This window comes from Mustela nigripes, chromosome 7 (assembly GCF_022355385.1).
Source record: "Mustela nigripes isolate SB6536 chromosome 7, MUSNIG.SB6536, whole genome shotgun sequence".
Taxonomy (NCBI): Eukaryota; Metazoa; Chordata; class Mammalia; order Carnivora; family Mustelidae; genus Mustela; species Mustela nigripes.
This window is the reverse complement of record NC_081563.1, coordinates 50399939-50418874: the sequence shown is the minus strand read 5'-3', so window position 1 is coordinate 50418874 and position 18936 is coordinate 50399939. Positions and strand designations below refer to the sequence as shown.

The 18936-nt window shown below is 40.0% G+C and overlaps 1 protein-coding gene across 1 annotated transcript in view; it reads left to right on the top strand.

Moving 5' to 3' along the window:
- ALMS1 (ALMS1 centrosome and basal body associated protein) overlaps nt 1–18936 on the top strand; it is a 197964-nt gene that overhangs the window by 176104 nt on the left and 2924 nt on the right. The window contains exons 18-22 of the mRNA XM_059405835.1: nt 13173–13290; nt 15116–15319; nt 15602–15828; nt 16560–16740; nt 17623–17686. Coding sequence (XP_059261818.1) covers nt 13173–13290; nt 15116–15319; nt 15602–15828; nt 16560–16740; nt 17623–17686 — 794 coding nt within the window. The remainder of the gene's footprint in view (nt 1–13172; nt 13291–15115; nt 15320–15601; nt 15829–16559; nt 16741–17622; nt 17687–18936) is intronic.

Genomic DNA, 18936 nt, shown 5'->3' with positions numbered 1-18936 from the left:
TCTCAGCCCCTCCTACTTCTCCCCACTCTGCAGTCATTAATCTACTCTCTGTCTCTGTGGATTTTCCTTTTCAGTACATTTCATAAAAATGATTCATGCGCTATGTGGCCTTTTGTGTCTGGTTTCTTTCATTAAAGGTATTTTCAAGGTTCATCCATTTCATTGCATGAGTCAATACTCATTGCTTCTTAGAGGTGAATAATACTACATATACAACATTTTGTTTATTCATGAGTTGATGGACATTTGGATTGTTTCTGGTTTTTTTTTTTTTTTACCGTTATGAAAAATGTTGCTGTAAGCATTAATATACAAGTTTTAAGATTTTATTTATTTGAGAGAGAGAGCACAAGCAGGAGGAGGGGACAGAGGGAGAAGCAGGCTCCCTGCTAAGCAGGGAGCCCAACGCAGGGTTTAATCCCAGGACCATCGGATCTTGACTTGAGCTGAGGGCAGATGCCTAATGGACTGAGCCACCCAGGTGCCCCAATATACAAGTTTTTGTGTGGACATTTTTTTTCAATGTTCTTAGATATATACTTAGTAATAGAATTGTTGGACAATATGGTAGCTCCCTGTTTAATCTTTTGAGTGACTGCACCATTTTACATTCCCACCAGAATCACATTCCAGTTTCTGTACATCCTAGTCAACATTTTTTGTCTGTCTTTTGATTATAACCATCCTAATGACTATGAATGGTATCTCATTGTGGTTTTAATTTGCATTTCCATAATGACTTGGTTTTTGAACATCTTTTCTTATACTTACTGGCCTTTTTATATCTTTTTTAGAGAAATGTCTATTCAGAGCTTTAAAAAAGGACTATTTGGGTTTTAAAATTGGGTTATTTGTGTTTTATTACTGTGTTATATTTCTTTATTCTTTTTTAATTTTTTTTTCCTTTTTTTTTTATTTTATAAACATATATTTTTATCCCCAGGGTACAGGTCTGTGAATCACCAGGTTTACACACTTCACAGCACTCACTAAAGCACATACCCTCCCCAATGTCCATAATCCCACCCCCTTCTCCCAAACCCCCTCCCACCAGCAACCCTCAGTTTGTTTTGTGAGATTAAGAGTCACTTATGGTTTGTCTCCCTCCCAATCCCATCTTGTTTCTTTTTTAATTTTTTTAAAGATTTTATTTGTCACAGAGAGAGGGAGAAGACAAGCAGGGGGAGAAGCAGATTCCCCACTGAGCAAAGAGCCCAATGCAGGACTGGATCTCAGGACTTTGGGAACACTACTTGGGCCAAGGGCAGACGTTCCAGGCGTCCCACTTTTTTTTAAGTTTTTATTTATATTTTAGTTAACCTACAGTGTAATAATAGTTTCCAGGTATACAATATAGTGATTCAGCACTTCTGTACTTCACCCAGTGCTCATCTCAGCAAGTTCCCTCCTTAATCCCCATCACCCATTTAACCTATCCCTACCAGCCGCCTCCCTCTGGTAACCATCAATTTGTTCTCTGTAGTTTCCGTATAGTTTTATAGTCTGTTCCTTGGTGTACCTCTCTTTTTTTTACCCCTTTGCTCATGTGTTGTGTTTCTTAAATTCCACATGTGAATGGTATTTGTCTCTCTCTAACTGACTTATTTCACTTAGCATAACTCTCCCACTCCACCCATGTCATTGTAAATGGCAAAGTTTCTATCTTTTTCATGGTTGAGTAATATTCTGTTATACACACATGTTCTTTATCCATTCTTCAGTCAGGGGACACTTGGGCTGTTTCCATAATTTGGCTATTGTTGATTTAATGCTGGTATAAACATCGAGGTGCATGTATTTTCTTGAATTTGTGTTTTTATATTTTAGGGGTTAAATACCTAGTAGTGCAATTACTGGATCTTAGGGTAGTTCTTTTTTATCTTTGAGGAGCCTCCATACTGTTTTCAACAGTCGCTGCATCAGTTTGTATTCCCACCAACAGTGCAAGAGGGTTCCTCTTTCTCTACATCTTCACCACCTATTGTTTCTTGGGTTGTTTTTAGCTATTCTGACACATATGGGGTGATCTCTCTTTGTAGCTTTGATTTGCATTTCCCTAATGCTCAGTGGTGTTGCAGATGGCAACATGGGTCTTTTCATGTGTCTGTGGGCTATCCATAACTCTTCTTGGGAAATATGTCTATTTATGTTTCTGCTTTGCATTTTAGGAGACTTTTTCAATCTAATCTACCCTACTGGCTAAGTTTTCTTTTTTTTTTTTTTAATAAAATGTCTGTCTTCTATTGCAGTGGTATAATGCTATTATTTTTGTCCTCAGTTCTGTTTTGTTTTTTTTTTTAAGTGACTGCTTTTGGTTCTCCCAAAACAGAGAATATACTTATAATTTTTTTGATAAGTTGTATTAATTTTGTCAACTGCCTTTTAATCTTATATTGCCTTAGTTTATCTTGGATCTATTTCATTAGTTCCATGACCTTTTTAATTTTCTCTAGAGTGAGAGTACAAATTATTTATTGGCTGAAATGGGTAACGCTTCTTGCAAAATAAATTATCTTTTTTTTTTCCCTTCCTTCTGCTTTAATGCTAGAAAATATTTATGTATTATCTTTGTCTTTGTCTTCAGACTGCTTATCTTTGTCTCTAACAGTTGTGTGGAAACCATTTATTTGCCCACAAAGAATGTGGTTGAATTCTTGATACTGTTTTATTACCTGTTTGTAAGATACTGCTTTGAATCCTCTTCCCAGGACATGAAATGGAAGGCTAATTGTGTATTTCTTATATTTCTTTTGCCCCTCAGATTTGGGGAAAGTCAGGGAGATCAATAGTAGGTAATTATCTAGGATTCTGCCCAGCTACAGCAGGTAACATTTTCTTTGCCATTGTTAGGAAAGTCAGAAACGGTAGACCACCTTACCAAGTGTGGAAATAACGAAAGTATTTAATTCTATGGGATATGCCCTTGGAGTTTTGTTATTGTACTATTTTAGGGTCAGCTGGTGACTGTTTTCATGGCATTGTCATGTAGGCAGTGATATGGCTAGGGCCTTATCTTTTTCTAGCAAGTGTTAGTAATGCAACTAAGGTATTTATACTGAAGAGATTATTTCCCAGATCTTTTTCTGACTTCTTGGCCAAAAGAGGGTATATAGTAAGTCATTCTGGCTATGGGAGAAGGTGCTATTTTTTTCACTAAGACGTATCTCCAGTTGGAATATTTTTCTTCTGAGCCACTTGTTGCCTCAGTCCTTCTCTGAGGTATCAGTGTAGTATTTTTAATTTAATTCTCCTTTTACCCTTCTTCATGATCCTTTGTGTTGGAAGAGCTTTGTGATGGCTCCTTAAATTTGGTCTTTTTCTCCAGTGTTTCTGCAATTTTGTGGTATGAGTTGAGGGTTTTCCCTAGCTTCTGAATATTCTTTTCACTTTTTGTTTGTATCTTTCAGTTATGGAAGAAGAGGTTCATTAAGAGTATCTCTGTGCTGTCATATTTTCTAAAATCCATTCATCTCTTTTCTCAGTGTTTTCTCTTTCGCTCTCATATTCAGTTTCTTCCTTTTCTATAGATTCCTTCCTCTCAACTAGAACCATGCTTATGTCTTTCCTCATCACAGAGTGTGGAGGACTTGCCTATCAGGCAATGTAGAGAGAAACAATAGTCAAAAAATGAAATCATACCATATATATTGTTTTGAAGCTCTATGCTTAATATATCATAGACATCTTTTTATTTGTTTATTTTAATTTTTAATAAATTTAGATATGTAGTCATTTTTAATGGCTTTATGGGTTCCATAATATAAGTATAATATTTATCTCATTACTTCCCTAATGGCAGGTATTTAATTTGTTTTGAATTTTTTAAAAGATTTTATGTATTTATGTGAGAGAGCAGGAGCAGAGGGAATAGGTAGGGGGAGAAGCAGGCTCCCTGCTGATTAGAGAACCCAATGCAGGACTCAGTCCCAGGACCCTGGGATTATGACCTGAGCCCAAGGCAGCCACTTAACTGACTGAGACACCCAGGTGCCCTTTTTGAATTTTTATCATAATCTGCACTTTGATGAGTAGTCTTGTTATATCTTTATGAATTTTTCTGTTTCCTCTAGATACACTTCTAAACATGGAATTTCTGGGAATTAAAAGTGTTTAATTTACACTGCTAAGGTGTTCTCCTTAAATGTTGAATTATTATTTGTTCACCAGTAATGAAAAATTATAACTTGGTCAATACCTTCTGGTAGGATTCTTGTTAATATTTGCCCCAAATAAGTCGTAAATATGGTGTTTATTCTGTTCATACTTCTTTAACCACACCTGCTGAGTTTTTGTCTTTCTGTGTTTACTAACCATTTATATTTATTCTTTTATGAGCTGCCTGTCTCATCTTTTAACCCATGTTTCCTTAGATATGCTAATGGTTTTTTTTCCCCTAAACCTGTACGCCCAGGACATTTCTTAACTCTTTATACATATGAGGGTTTAAGAGCCAATATAAGTGGATAACAGCAGCCGCCTGCTCGTCCCGTTCCCCTTCCTTTGATGACACATCCCTTTCTGTGCCTCTCTCCCTGTGTCTGTGCTGTCTCTCCTCAGTCTGTGCAGTTCCCCTTTCCCTCTCTCTACTGTATCTTTCCACTCCGTGGGCTCCTCTGTTGTTTCTTTCTGTCTCTGTGCACCTGCTTTTCGGACACTTGCGCTCTCCTCCTCCCGCTCCCATGCTGTCTCTGCTGGATTTCTTTTGCTTGTCTGGTTATTCCCCTCTTCTGCCCTTTCTGTCACGTCCCTGCTCTGTTTGTCTCTGTGAGCACACAACGCCCTCCCTCTTCCCTTCTCTCCTCTCTTTCTTTTTCCCTCCTTTCCCCGTTTTTATTTTTCTCAGTATCTGGTTGTGTGCTAGTCTAAGAAGAGTAGTAGTTTACTACTGTCCATACAAAAAAAGAATAGTCAAATTGATCACTTTTTATTGAGAAACAGCTGAAGATGAATTATTTCTGGTTTTGACCTCTCATTATCTTCAATTGCCCATGTTTCCAGTAGCTGGGCAGATGAACAACACAAAACTACCAAACAAAGAGGCCTCCACGAGAGAATAAAATGAGAGCTTTAGTGATAGTTAGTAAATGTTTACCAGTAAGTCTTAGATTTTTATAAAACAAGCTGATTTCATATCAGTCCATACTGATCAGTCCATCTCTTGGAACCCAAGAGATAAATGTCATTAAATGCTAAGAGATAAAAAGCAAGATATAACATATATGTTATATATGCATCTATGTATATGACTGGAACAAATATTAACAAATTATCTTAAAATTATGGGTTCATAATTTTTTTCCTTTATAATGTGTCTTTTGATTTTTTTTTTTTACAAGAAGCATGCATTTTCTAATAAGATACCACAAAAGTTGTTTTTGTTTGACATTAATAAAAAAGTTAGGTAAGCCAGGCTGATCAAACACAGAATGTTAGTTATGAGCTGGAAAAGGGGATTCTCAAGCTTCACATTTTGTTCTAGCTTCTGCCTAAAATAACTGTTTGTATCCCCAATCTAGTCATAATAAATCCTTCTAGAAGCAGAGTGAATAAATCCTTCAGAAGCAGAATAGGGGTAGAAAGGTATTACAAAAAGTTTCTATGCTAAGATGAAGTTTAAAAAAAAATTTAACTTGGGGTCCTGAGGGTTGAGTTAAATGTGCTCCTAGGTTCATGGCCTCTCTTGAAAATTTTATCCCCATATTACATCCTCATTTCTCATTTTCCATAGGCAATTGGTCTTATTTTGCAGATATCTTTCAGCTTACAAGAAATCTCACAAAATTTATATTCTCTATGTATTCCGTATGTGTGTTTTCAATTTATATAAAAGGTATAAGGTGTTTTTTTTTTAATTTTTAGTAAGCATTGTGCTTTTAACATCTATCTACATTGCTAAACATGTATATAGAACCAGGTTTCTGATCATCACATAATATTCCATTGAGTGCATCTACCAGTTCACCGACATACTGTCCCTGTATGACAGCAACACAGGTTGCTGTCAGCACTCGTCACCACAGACAGTGGGAGTGCACACCCTTGTCCATACCCCTCATTAGATCTGTGTGAAACGGTCTTTGGCATATATATCCAGAAGTGGAATTCTTAGATCATAAGCTATATAAGTTTCCCACATTCGTACCAAACCACTTTCTAGTCCATGTCCTAACTGCAATGCATGCAAATTCCTACATTTCCACTTTCTGCCAGTAATTTCTAGTTGGCCAGAGGATTAGAAATACAAATTTCTATACCAAGGTTTGATTGGTTGGTTGGTTGGTTGGTTGGTTGGTTTTCGAGAGAGAGAGAGCATGTGCATGTGTGCACAAATGGGGAAATAGAATGCAGATAGAAAGGGAGAGAGAATCTTAAGCAGGCTCCAGCGCCCAGTGCGGAGCCCCATGTAGGGCTTATCTCACAACCCTTAGATGACGTGAGCCAAAATCAAGAATCAGACACTTAACACATTGTGCCAAGGCACCCCCCTTTTCTTTTCATTTTTAGTTTAATGTTACTTGTCTTGAGAATCTATTTACACTATCCCCACTGTAATGTCAAAAGGAGGGAAGAGTCTGAGACTTCTAAAATTACTGTTGTGCTTTCAACCAGAATGCATTCATTTTCCATTCATCCAGATGCAGTTAAAATAGAGAATGTGAAAAGTGCAAGAATAAGCTACTTTAATTGATTTTTTTCAGATTTTAACTTGTAACAGACAAAAGTAATGGAAGATTTTGCTAGCAATATTAAGATTGATTTAAAATATCTTATAAAACTTTATTCCAAAAACACAGCACTAGTTCCAGATGCCCATGGAATATTTACAAAAATTAATTGTACTTAGGCAAAATGTCAACAAATCCCCAAAGTAGACGATTTATAACTAAGCTTGTATTTTCTAACCACAATGCAATAAAGTTGGAATTTAATAGTTATAATTTTTTTTTCTTTAAGAAGATAAAAATTTTAAAGCCTCATTCTAATCCTTTTTGTTACAGAAGGACTAAAAATGGAAAATACACTTTTTTTTTCATCAGAGACAGAAAAGGCACAAATCCAAAAGTTATGGGGTGTGACTAAATCTATATTTAGAGGGAAATGGTATATTTGAACAAGTTCAATAAAGTAATACATAATTGAAATAAGTCTTCTAGTCTGAAAGAAGATTAATGAAAAAATTTTCTAAGGACCTATTATGCAGGCATAATGCCTTTTTAATGTTTTGAGAAGGACTTTTCATAGTTCTTACCTACCAGACTTGCAGAAAAAAATATCCAGTTCTGCTTCTTTAAAGGTGAATAACAAGCAGTTATCACTTGAGTTCCTGCTTCTATAAGCTCAATCTGTACCAATTTCTTATATAAAACTTTGTGATAGAATCGGGTTTCTGATCAATAAATTTATATCAAAGGACTACTGTCCATACAATCTATATCAAAATTTTGTGTTTTAGACAAACAGTTTGTGATTGTGTCACCCTTTACTGGTTAGTAAATTTTATTATTGAAACTACAGTTGACATGTGATCTACATATACCTAAAAACTCTTCACAAGAAAAGACTGTCCTTTGGTTCCTATTTTGACATAGTCTTATCATTGTATATCTCTGATCCTAAACTTCAGTGGTTATAAATGAACTAGCATAAACACATTGCTCTGAAAGAAAAGCATCTCCCAGCAGGCATCTGACTGGCAGAATGTAGCAATAACACATTTCTTATATGAAGAAGAGCTATATAGGCTCATGTAAGGAAACATGACCTTTCTCCTATGTTAGATATATTTTCCCAGCCCAATTTCTACCTAAAAAAGTAACTTTTTAATTGAAAAGCTTTTGGGGGGGTGGGTCTATCTGAAGGTATCTCTGCTCAATAAATGTGGGAATTGAGTCTGACCTAGATTTTAATTAAACTGAACAGTACTGAAAAAGCCTGAGATGGTAGGAGTTATTTTCTTTTCTTTTCCCATTGTGGAATAAGACATTGGCAGGTGAGTTTGCTATCATAATACTAGAAATTAAAACCGCAGCCAGCCAGCCCACCAGCATTTGTCTTTTTTCAAGACTCCCTGCAATAGAAAACGTGAAACCATGATGGCTGATGATGTCAGCTGATGTGTAGTCACTTAAATCTTTTCATGTAAGCCTCATTGCAGAGGCCTGAGTGAGCTGATTCACACCGAGGCCCTAAGGGATGATGAGATTATCCTAGGAGATGCCTGAGACTCTCCCATGGACTAAAGGAGTGACTGTTTTGGTTTACCAACAGCATCCATAAATGAATGCGGCAGAACTGATGTGATGTCTCTTGGTGGGGCATCAGCACATATTGTCAGACCCAGTGAGGCCTATGCATTGTGATGATTTTTGTGACACTGTGGCTGTCATCCTGGCATCACTGCACGATTCTGACAGTTTGCACCGGCCCTCATCACAGTGTGGATAGTGCTATGTCATACCGACAACATCCAGGGCCCAAGTTTTTGTTGGGATTGTTCATGCTTTATTATATGAAAATGACACTTTGGTCCGCTTCCACTATTCTTATTTCACTTAACAGGAGATGTAGGACCACAGAACATAAGTTTTATTCTCCAAATAAGTCTTCATTACCTCCATTATTTGTTTGCATAATGAATAAACACATTTTTACAGCTTTTTTGAGATTTTTCACATACCATAAAATTCACCTAAAATGTGTAGTTTAAGGGATTTTAATATTATTCACAGAGTTGTGCAACCATCCCCCAATCTAATATTAAACATTTCCCATGCCCCCTAAAAACACCCAGTACTTGGTGGCTCAGTTGTTAAACGTCTGCCTTCAGCTCAGGTCCCGATCCCAGGGTTCTGGGATTGAGCCCAACATCAGGCTCTCTGCTCAGCAGGGAGCCTACTCCCTCTCCCACTCCCCCTGCTTGTGTTCCCTCTTTTGCTGTTTCTCTGTCATAAATAAATAAAGTCTTTAAAACAAAACAAACAAACAGAAAACACCCTGTACACATTAGCAAAGTCCCTCTGCATTTCTGCAACCTCTCACCCCTGCCCCAGCCCCGGGCTGTGGTTATTAATCTATTTCCTGTTTCTGTGGATTTTCTGCTTCTGAACATTTCCTATACATGGAATCCTGCAGTATGTGATCTTTTGTGACTAGCTTCTCTCAATGTTTTCAAGGTTCATCTACTTTGTAGCAGTGTGTTCATTCCTTTTTATTGCCAAATAATATTCCATTACATAGTTTATTTATCCACTCAGCGGTCAGCAGATGCTTGGATTTCTTCTACTTTTTTGGCTATTCTTAAGTCAGCTGGGAACAGTCCTTCCAAGTTTTGTGTGGATGTATGTACTCATTTCTTTGGGCAGATGCCTGGGAGCAGATATATGCAGGAGCGTATGCTAACTCCACATTAAACCATCTGAGGAACTGCCCGCTGTTACCCAAAGTACTGTCACCATTTTGCATTTTCACCAGCAGAATGTGAGGGCTCCAGCTTCTGCACATCCTTGAAAACCCTTGTCTTTGTCTGTCCTTTGGGTTTTCACCATCCTAGACAGCTAACTAAATATATTTTATTATGAAGGAATTTATTTTTAGACTTTTTTCTATTTTTAAATGTTTGTGACATTTTATAGGCAAGAATTAATCCAAAAGAGATTCAAACTAGAAACAGAAACACACACCCCAAAGCCCCTCCTTGAATCAGATGTAGACATCTGTTTTTCACCCCCAGTGGTGCATACCCTGACTGGCTGTGCCCCTGGGATGTTCAGGGGACTCGGGCTTGGAAGCGATCGTCATTTCCACTGCGTGTGCACCACGAGGCCCTCAAGGCTCTGCTTGCAGAGCCCCACCATTGCCTTTCTGCGCACGGGCAGCTCATTCGTGTGTCTGAGGCTCTGTTATCAAAGGTCTTACCCTCTAGAGATCCAAGATCTGCAGTAATTGCACTCCCTGGCAAAGCTCTGTCCCCAGCTTTGCTTTCAAAAGGCACAGGAAGTAGGTCCAGTCTTCATCTTGGGTTCCCATTTCCTTCCTGGAAGTGTTTCCTCTCAGGTCTTCACTCTGAACCATTTTTCACAGGGCATGCTGTCTACTCCCCTTTCCTAGAAACTGGCAGCTTTCCTGGGTCTATTAAGTTTGCCGGTACCTTATTTTTAAACATATCTCCGAACTAAGTGTGTTGTGCTTCAGATGGTGAGAGCATGTTGACAGCGGATTTATCACCTTCCCTTTGATGGCTGGAACATTTCTTTGGCCTAACATACGTTTTCCTTCTGTTGAGCTCACCAGAGCCACAAAGCCTCTTTAGCGGCACTCTTTCCTGTATGTTTTTGTTTTATTTTCACTTCTTAAATGGGAGTTCAACCACATCATACAAAACTTGAAATGTATAAAAAGAGTATTTGATACAGGACGTCCTTCCCACTCCTGTTCCCCAGGCACATAGCACTCCTTTCCAGAGCAACTCAGTGTCAGTTCTTGCACATCTTCACAGAGATTTTTAAAACAGCTTTATTGAAGTATAACTTATATACCATAGAACAGGGGGGTGGAGCCGAGGAAGAGAGAGAATCTTAGCAGCTCCACGCCCAGAGCAGAGCCTGACACAGGGATCAATCTCAGGACTCTGAGATCATGACCTGAGCTGCAGTCAAGAGTCAGATGTTCAACTGAGTGAGCCATCAGGCGCCCTTTAAGCCCATTTTTAAGTTACGTATGTGGAATGTCTCAGTATGTATTTAGATCTTGAGTTTCTTCCGCCAATATTTTGCATTTTTCAGTCTGCAAGCCTTGCACTTCGGTTGTTAACTTTATTCCTGAATATTCCATTCTTTTTGATGCTGTTTTGAATGGAATTGTTTCCTTAATTTTATTTTCAGACTGTTTATTGCTAGAATATAGAAATACGGTTGATTTGGAGGGGGGCACCTGGGTAGCTCAATCAGTTAAGCATCTGCCTCTTGCTTTCAGCTCAGGTCATGATCTCAGGGTCCTGGGTCAGGCTCCATGCTCAGCGGGGAGTCTGCTTTTCCCTCTACCCCTACCCCATGCTTGTGCACACACTCTCTCTCCCCTTCCTCTTCAAATAAATAAAATATATATATGTTTTATATATACAGAGAAGACTAAAAAAAACCCCAAATATATACATCTATTCTGTGTTCTTGGGTACAGACAACTAGTGAAGGGAGGATCTGAGACTGACTTAAGTCTTGGGACTCCAGACACAGAGCTTTTTCTACTGTGTCAAAGTTATCGCCACCCCCACCCCACCCCCCGCCTAACATGTAGGGCTTTACAATTACCCCTCGTTTGATTTAGCATCATTCCTGTTTATTATTTTGGATCTTGACAGTCATTTAGGCCCTCCCAGATAGGGACCATATGAGAAATCACCTGCTTCCCATATCTCCAAGTCACATATATGAAATGTTGAAAAGGAATAGCCAGAGCAAACCAAGTAACTGGACACTTAGTGTTTAGTGCTTAGTAAATACTTGCTGTTGGATCCAAGAAATACACTCAGAAAAGGCCTCTTTGTGTTAATAATGTTTGGTAAGAGTGGTTCAACCAGTTACAGTTCTACCAACTTATTTTATCATTTAACCCACATAACTCCCATCTTGCCCTCAAAGATGTCATGAGAAGTTTTGTCATTTTATTGAAATCTAATTGTACTCAACCACACATTCTTTCAGCTGACCTGTTAGTGACCATATCTACTAGAAGAAACCAGGCTAACCTGGCAGGGCTTATTCTGCCTGCCTTCCTGAGCACTAGCTGAAATGTGCTCATCTTTCCTTTGACCTCCAAACGCTTGCAGATTATTACATTGGTGATCCATTCTAGAATTTCACGTGTCGTCATTGTTAAATCCAGTTTGCAATGCCTATCTTTTTGAAAGTTAAAACATTTCTTGTCTCCAGATATCAAGTTTCTAAAAGAAACTATTTCAGTTTCCTGAGGGCCCTGGAATATAGTTTATCTAGTTCAGGCAGCGAACATTCTTAGTTTCCTTTCCTAACTTGGCCTTCAGTTCACCTTTACCAAACTTGCTTAAGTAGACAAGTACCTGGCATTTATAAAAAATATAAATGCCCATACCCCTCACCTAGAGATGCCACCTCATTGTCCTGGGTTAGGACCCTTATCCCCCAGGAGATTGTTGAAATGAACAAGTTTAAGAAATAATGTTTCATACTATATTTTGATCATCTTTTTGTCTTTCACTTAACATTCCACCATCAACTTCAATCCATGAAGTTGTCCTTCTTTGCTCTTAATTGCTCTGAACATAATTATAAAGCCCTTTTGGGTTCTTTAATAATTTTTGTAATACTCTAGTCCCTTGGGGCTTCTCATGGGGCCTTTCGCCTCTTTGCATTTACCTGTGTGTAAGTTTCTGAGTCTGATCTTACTAGAGAGCACCCTCTGCACCTCCCCCCACCACGTTTAGTCATTCCTAGCCCTCTTTATCTCTCATCAGAATTTCATTCTGAAGACCCACCACCCTAATCTTTGGCTAGCATCTTCCTCAGTTTTTTCAAGTCCCATGAACATACTCAGTCTTGATATCTTCCCTTCTTTTTCTTTATCTTGTTTTTTTTTGTTTTTTGTTTTTTGTTTTTTTAGTTTTCAGAGTCATTGTTTATTATCTGTTTATTCATTTATTATGTTCAGTTAGCCAACATGTCTTCCCTTCTTAAAACAGCTCGAGCCCTGGGACGCCTAGGTGGCTCAGTGGGCTAAGCCACTGCCTTCGGCTCGGGTCATGATCCTAGAGTCCTGGAATCGAGTCCCACATGGGCTCCTTGCTCGGCAGGGAGCCTGCTTCTCTCTCTGCCTCTGCCAGCCTCTCTGCCTGCTTGTGTGCTCTCTCTCTCTGTCTCTCTCTCTCCCCTTCTCCCCCTCTCCCTGACAAATAAATAAATGAAATATTAAAAAAAAAAAAAAAAACAGCTCAAGCCCTTATCCAATAGCAGCAGCTTTCCTCTCCCATTTATAAACGGTGCTGGAAAATATTCCTATTGTCACAAGCTTCCTGGCCACTTGATCTCAACAAATGGAATCCAGTGAAAAAGTGCTCTTGGTAACTTGTGTGTTTTCTTATCCTGTGGGTGACTGTACGATTGACTACAGGTAGTAACAGGGTCTCCTCTTTGTTTTTCCAGGTGCCAGACCATGTGATTTCTTCTGATTCTGTTTCATCTACCAGTAGTTTCTGGAGCTCAAGCTCTACCCTTGGCAACAAGCAAAATGTACAAATGTTAAACAAGAGCATACAAGCAGGTAAATTACCTAAGTTGAAACATTTCCATTAAAATACCAGTAGATCTTTAACATATATTAAGATACTCAGCCTCAAAACAAAATGAAGATTAAAACTATACTCAACTCCCATTTTTCGTCTATCAGACTGGCAGAAATCTAGGTCTGGTAGTAAGTTTGTGGGCACAAGTGTAAAGAAATAGGTACTCATACGTTCTGGTTGGGAATACAATCCTACAGACAATTTGGCAGTTTCAATCAAAATTACTTTGACCTGGTACTTTTACTTTTGGAATTTAGCCTATAGGTATGTTTTGCCTATGTGCAAAATGACAAGTGTACAGAATTAATCATTGAAGTAGAGGGTTTTTTTTTTTGTTTTTTTTGTTTTTTTTGTTTTTTTCAGATTTTATTTATTTATTTGACAGAGATCACAAGCAGGCAAAAAGAGAGGAGGAAGCAGGCTCCCTGCTGAACAGATTGCCCGATGCGGAGCTCGATCCCAGGACCCTGGGATCATGACCTGAACCGAAGGCAGAGGCTTAACCCACTGAGCCACACAGGCGCCCCTGAAGTAGTGTTTATTATAGCCGAAAATTTAAATCGACTTAGATATCCATCAATAGCCAGCTGCTTAAATAGATTATCATATGTCCATATCATGAAGCATAGTGTGAGGACACTCTCTCTCTACTAAGATGACAAGATCTCCAACACTGATAATTAAAAAGGAAAAGCAAAGTACTTTAAAAATAAAGGAAGATAGTTGCTTGAATGTGTGCAAAAAATTCTCTGGAACCATGGGGTTACAAACTGAATGAATAGAAAACAGGAATGTAGGGGCACCTGGGTGGCTCAGCAGGTTAAAGCCTCTGCTTTCAGCTCAGGTCATGATCCCAGGGTCCTGGGATCGAGCCCCACATCAGGCTCTCTGCTCCGCAGGGAGCCTGCTAACTCCTCTCTCTCTCTCTCTGTCTGCCTCTCTGCCTACTTGTGATCTCTGTCTGTCAAATAAATAAATAAAATCTTTAAAAAAAAAAAAGAAAGAAAGAAAACAGGAATGTAAAGGAGGCTTTTCACTTTTTTTCTATATCTTCTGATTTTATTTATTTATAAATAAGCTGAGCCGAAGGCAGCAGCTTAACCCACTGAGCCACCCAGGCGCCCTATCTTCTGATTTTATACAACAAAAATAAACGTTGCCCTTGTGTTGGTTTTTTTTTTCCCCCTCAGGTCTTGACTTAGTATCTGTCAGCCTCTTCCTTACCTGGGTGACTGCCAGTAGGACAATAAGCATTAGCTATCTTCCTCACTTGGGATCAGAACTGTAATCCTGGGCCCCTTGGTGACTCAGTCAATTAAGTGTCTGCGTTCAGCTCAGTCATGATCCTAGGGTCCTGGGATTGAGTCCCACATCGGGCTCCCTGCTCACTGGGTAGCCTGCTTCTCCCTCTCCCACTCCCCCTACTTATGTACGCACACTCTTTCTCTCTTTCTCTCTCTCTCTCTATCTCTATCTATCTATCTTTGTCAAATAAATAAATTAAAATAAATCTTTAAAAAAAAAAAACTGAAACCTTTATCCATTGAATCCACGTTAGTTGTTTTTTTTTCCCTCTAATATCTAAATTGACTTAGAAGTAAAAACCTTCTTTCTTTCTTCCTTGCCTTCTTCCCTTTCTTTTTCTCCCTCCCCTCCTCTCTGTCTCTCTCACACTCAGCCCTCCACACCACCCAGAGGAGGCCTGCATTTTTGAAGGCTTACAGTTTTCATTTACTGAATTGAATACACATGTCAACTAAGTCTCAAGGCTACTCCCAGAATACTGTGGATCTTTTTCCTCAGGTAACTTGGAGATTGTGAATGGTGTCAAAAAACACACCCGAGATGTGGGGATGACTTTCCCAACTCCAAGTTCTAGCGAGGCTAGAATAGAAGAGGACAGTGATGTGACTTCTTGGTCAGAAGAAAAAATAGCAGAGAAAAGACTTCTTGCCAACTATCTTGGGGACAAAAAGTTAAGGAAGAACAAGCACAGCTTTTGCGAAGGTCAGTTTCTAATTCCAGTTTCGTAGCCAAAGAACTAATGAATTTCCAGTCTCTCATAATGCTAAGATTCTTTATTTCTAAATGACTCTGTTGACCCCATCTCCCCAAACAATACCTTGGCACATCTTCTAGTACTAAAATTACAGTCATGCTGCTAGTTTAGCCAACTCCAGGGCATCCTGGTGGCCTCTGACAGCTGAGCCCCCGAGAGCCTATATTACACACATATCTTTGATGAGCACAATGGGAAATCTCTTTTCTTTTTTAAAATATTTCCCGTAGGAGTTTCATGGTTTGTTCCCATGGAAAATGTGAAGTCCGGTCCTAAAGAAAACCTGCCCAAGCATCATGGCCCTGGTATCTGCTGGTTTGCACCAATAACCAACACCAAACCGTGGAGGGAACCGCTGCGGGAACACAACTGGCAGGGACAGCACATGGACAGCCACGGGGCACTAGCAGGCCCAGGCAGAGAGCCACCGAAGCCGTTTGTGAGAGCAACGCTACAGGTGCAGTGACACTGAGTTAATTTTAGCTGTGGGGTCAAAGGGGGACATACAAAGAAGCTAAGACTGTGACTTGGCCTTCTGAAGATCAGTCATGTAACCCTCATTTCTAGCCACCCGCTCCCGCAGTTCAGCTGTTCCTACTCTCATCGTTAATCAGAGGCTGCCTTACTGTCAACCGTTGCAGACTGGGCGTTGCCCCCTGCACCTGGGGACAAGGCAAGGGAAGGGAGGGTGTTGTGATGCTGCTGCTCACGGGGTTCATGGGTTCCTGCACGTGGCGCGCTCTGGAGGCCTGATACTATTGTCAGCCTTACATGTGTTCCTCCGTTTACAGAACTCCTGTGCCTACTTAGCACGGGATTGAAAAGGCACAAAGTCCTTTCTTTACATGTACCTTGGGAGCTGAAAGAAATGTCATTTAATAATGTATTTGTTGGAAGGGAAATTTAAAATAGCACAGTGGGCTGAGTGACATCTAGAACAGTTAAAGTTGCCAAGGTTGTAGTTTTCGGCTTGCTGCAGAGGCACTCTTTGACACCTCCGATGGTCTGCCGCCCCCCCCCCCCCGCCCCCCGCCCCCTAGGAGTTGTTAGAATATTCTTCGGCTCTACATAGTTTCTGCACTGTAGAAACAGGCTCTTCAAACCACTGTGGGGCCGGCTTTTTTGCAAGCCGTTAGAGAACAGACTGCATCATTCATGTGAGGTCAGGGATCCTTTTCTCCCCCTCAGGAATCCCTTCAGTTTCACAGACCTGACTTCATCTCCCGCTCTGGGGAGCGGATAAAGCGTCTGAAGCTGATAGTCCAGGAGAGGAAGCTGCAGAACATGTTACAGAGCGAGCGGGAGGCCCTGTTCAACACTGTGAGAGAACGGCAGGGCCGGGACCCTGTGCGCCCGCTTCTGAAAAGAGGTACCCTCTGCCTCTTCGCTTTCCTATCATGGCTGCTTCCCCCCAACAGGGAGCGTGTCTCAGTGCCAGCCCAGTTAACAGGGATAGAAAGGGACTCTTAGCTTGCTGAGTCTCCACTCTCCCTGGGCAGCAAAACCTGCCCCATGTGGTACTCAGCGCTCTCATGATCCACAAAAGCCCCAGGTCCTCCTGCCCTGTCACTGCATCTCAGAAACCAGAGTGTACAGTGAGAATGGTATTTTTATAAGCCAGCTGTGGGTCCGTGAGCAAGTTCCAGGATTGCCAACTTCATGGGGGGGGGGGGGGGGGAAGGTTGTGATGACGATGATGATGATGATGATGATATGTAACCCTCACATGTTTTGCCCAGACACTGTTCTTATGTAATGCTTGTAACACCTCCCTGAGATAGATACTATTAATAACCCTGGTTTACAAATGGGAAAACAGACAATGAGAGCTTAAGTCCTCTGTCCAAGAGTATACACCTGATAAGCTGGGATTTGAACCCTGATGGTCTCGCTTTAGACTCTGCACTCCTAATGATTCTGCTAGATGTAAGATCTCCAGAAAATAATATATGTGCACTGTGAAAACTACAAGTGTGACCTAATGCTTTCATCTCAGCCTTACCTATAAACTGGCCAGTGTCTCTGTTCACACTCCCTAGTCTGTGCCACAGCATGTTGTGTCTTCAGGAGCCTGCTATCATAGCCCCCATAGTCTAACCTTGGCCTTAGCCTTGGCCACTGCTCACCACCCAGTACTGTCAGCTCAAGGTAGGGGCATCAGGTCCCAGCAGCTCCCTCTCATAGCTTTTGAGCAACACACCCTTCCCTATTAAGACGCTATCTCCTGAAAACCCCTTCTTTTCATGCTTAGGCTTCCTGGATGCCCGAAAGAACAGGCCTATTGGGAAGAAGGAAATGATTCAGAGGTCTAAACGGTAAGGCTAAAAAGAATAAGAGTAATTACGAAAGTGTAAGTAAGGCCACCAACTGATTAGGAGCTCTGATTTGTCCCTGGAATAAAGACATATGCTCAAGTTAAAATTTTTGTTATGAGAAAATTAGTTGTGAAAGAAGTTTCTCACTTATAGCACTAGAAAAGGAAAGAAAAATAGCAGATTTGTGGTATGAATGAGTCAGATAAGAAAGATACAAAGAATTCCCTCTAATTTGCATGCCTTAGGCTTGTCTTATATAAATAAAGATACCTAAAAATAAATAAATAAATAAATAAACCTAAAATGTAAGATATGACTATTTTGAAATAAATTGTTTATTTGGGGCACTATCCTTGTATCTGCACAATCACCTTTCTAGGAATTTATACAATATAGTGAGAAATAATGAAATACTAAGACACATTAAATGAAGCTTTACAAAAAGTCAAATTTGGGGCATCTGGGTGGCTCAGTTGGTTGAGCGTCTGCCTTTGGCTTGGGTCATGATCTCAGGATCCTGGGATCGAGTCCTGGTCTGGCTCCCTTGTTTCTCAAATTCCTCATATCAGTGAGATTATATGTTAATTGTCTTTCTATGATTGACTTACTTCACTTAGTATAATACCCTCTAGTTCCATCCATGTCATTGCAAATTGCAAGATTTTTTTTTTTTTTTAATGGTTCTGAGCAGGATTTCTTTTTCTTTTTCTTTTTCTTTTTTTTTGCCTTTTTTTTTTTTTAATTTCTTTTCAGCCTAACAGAATTCATTGTTTTTGCACTATAGCCAGTGCTCCACGCAATATGTGCCCTCCTTAATACCCACCACCTGGCTCCCCCAACCTCCTACCCCCCGCCCCTTCAAAACCCTCAGATTGTTTTTCAGAGTCCATAGTCTCTCATGGTTCACCTCCCCTTCCAATTTTCCTCAACTCCCTTCTCCTCTCCATTACCCTATGTCCTCCATGTCATTTGTCATGCTCCACAAATAAGTGAAACCATATGATAATTGACTCTCTCTGCTTGACTTATTTCACTCAGCATAATCTCTTCCAGGCCCGTCCATGTTGTGACAAAAGTTGGGTATTCATCCTTTCTGATGGAAGCATAATACTTCATAGTGTATATGGACCACATCTTCCTTATCCGTTCTTCCATTGAAGGACATCTTGGTTCTTTCCACAGTTTGGCGACCGTGGCCATTGCTGCTATGAACATTGGGGTACAGATGGCCCTTCTTTTCACTACATCTG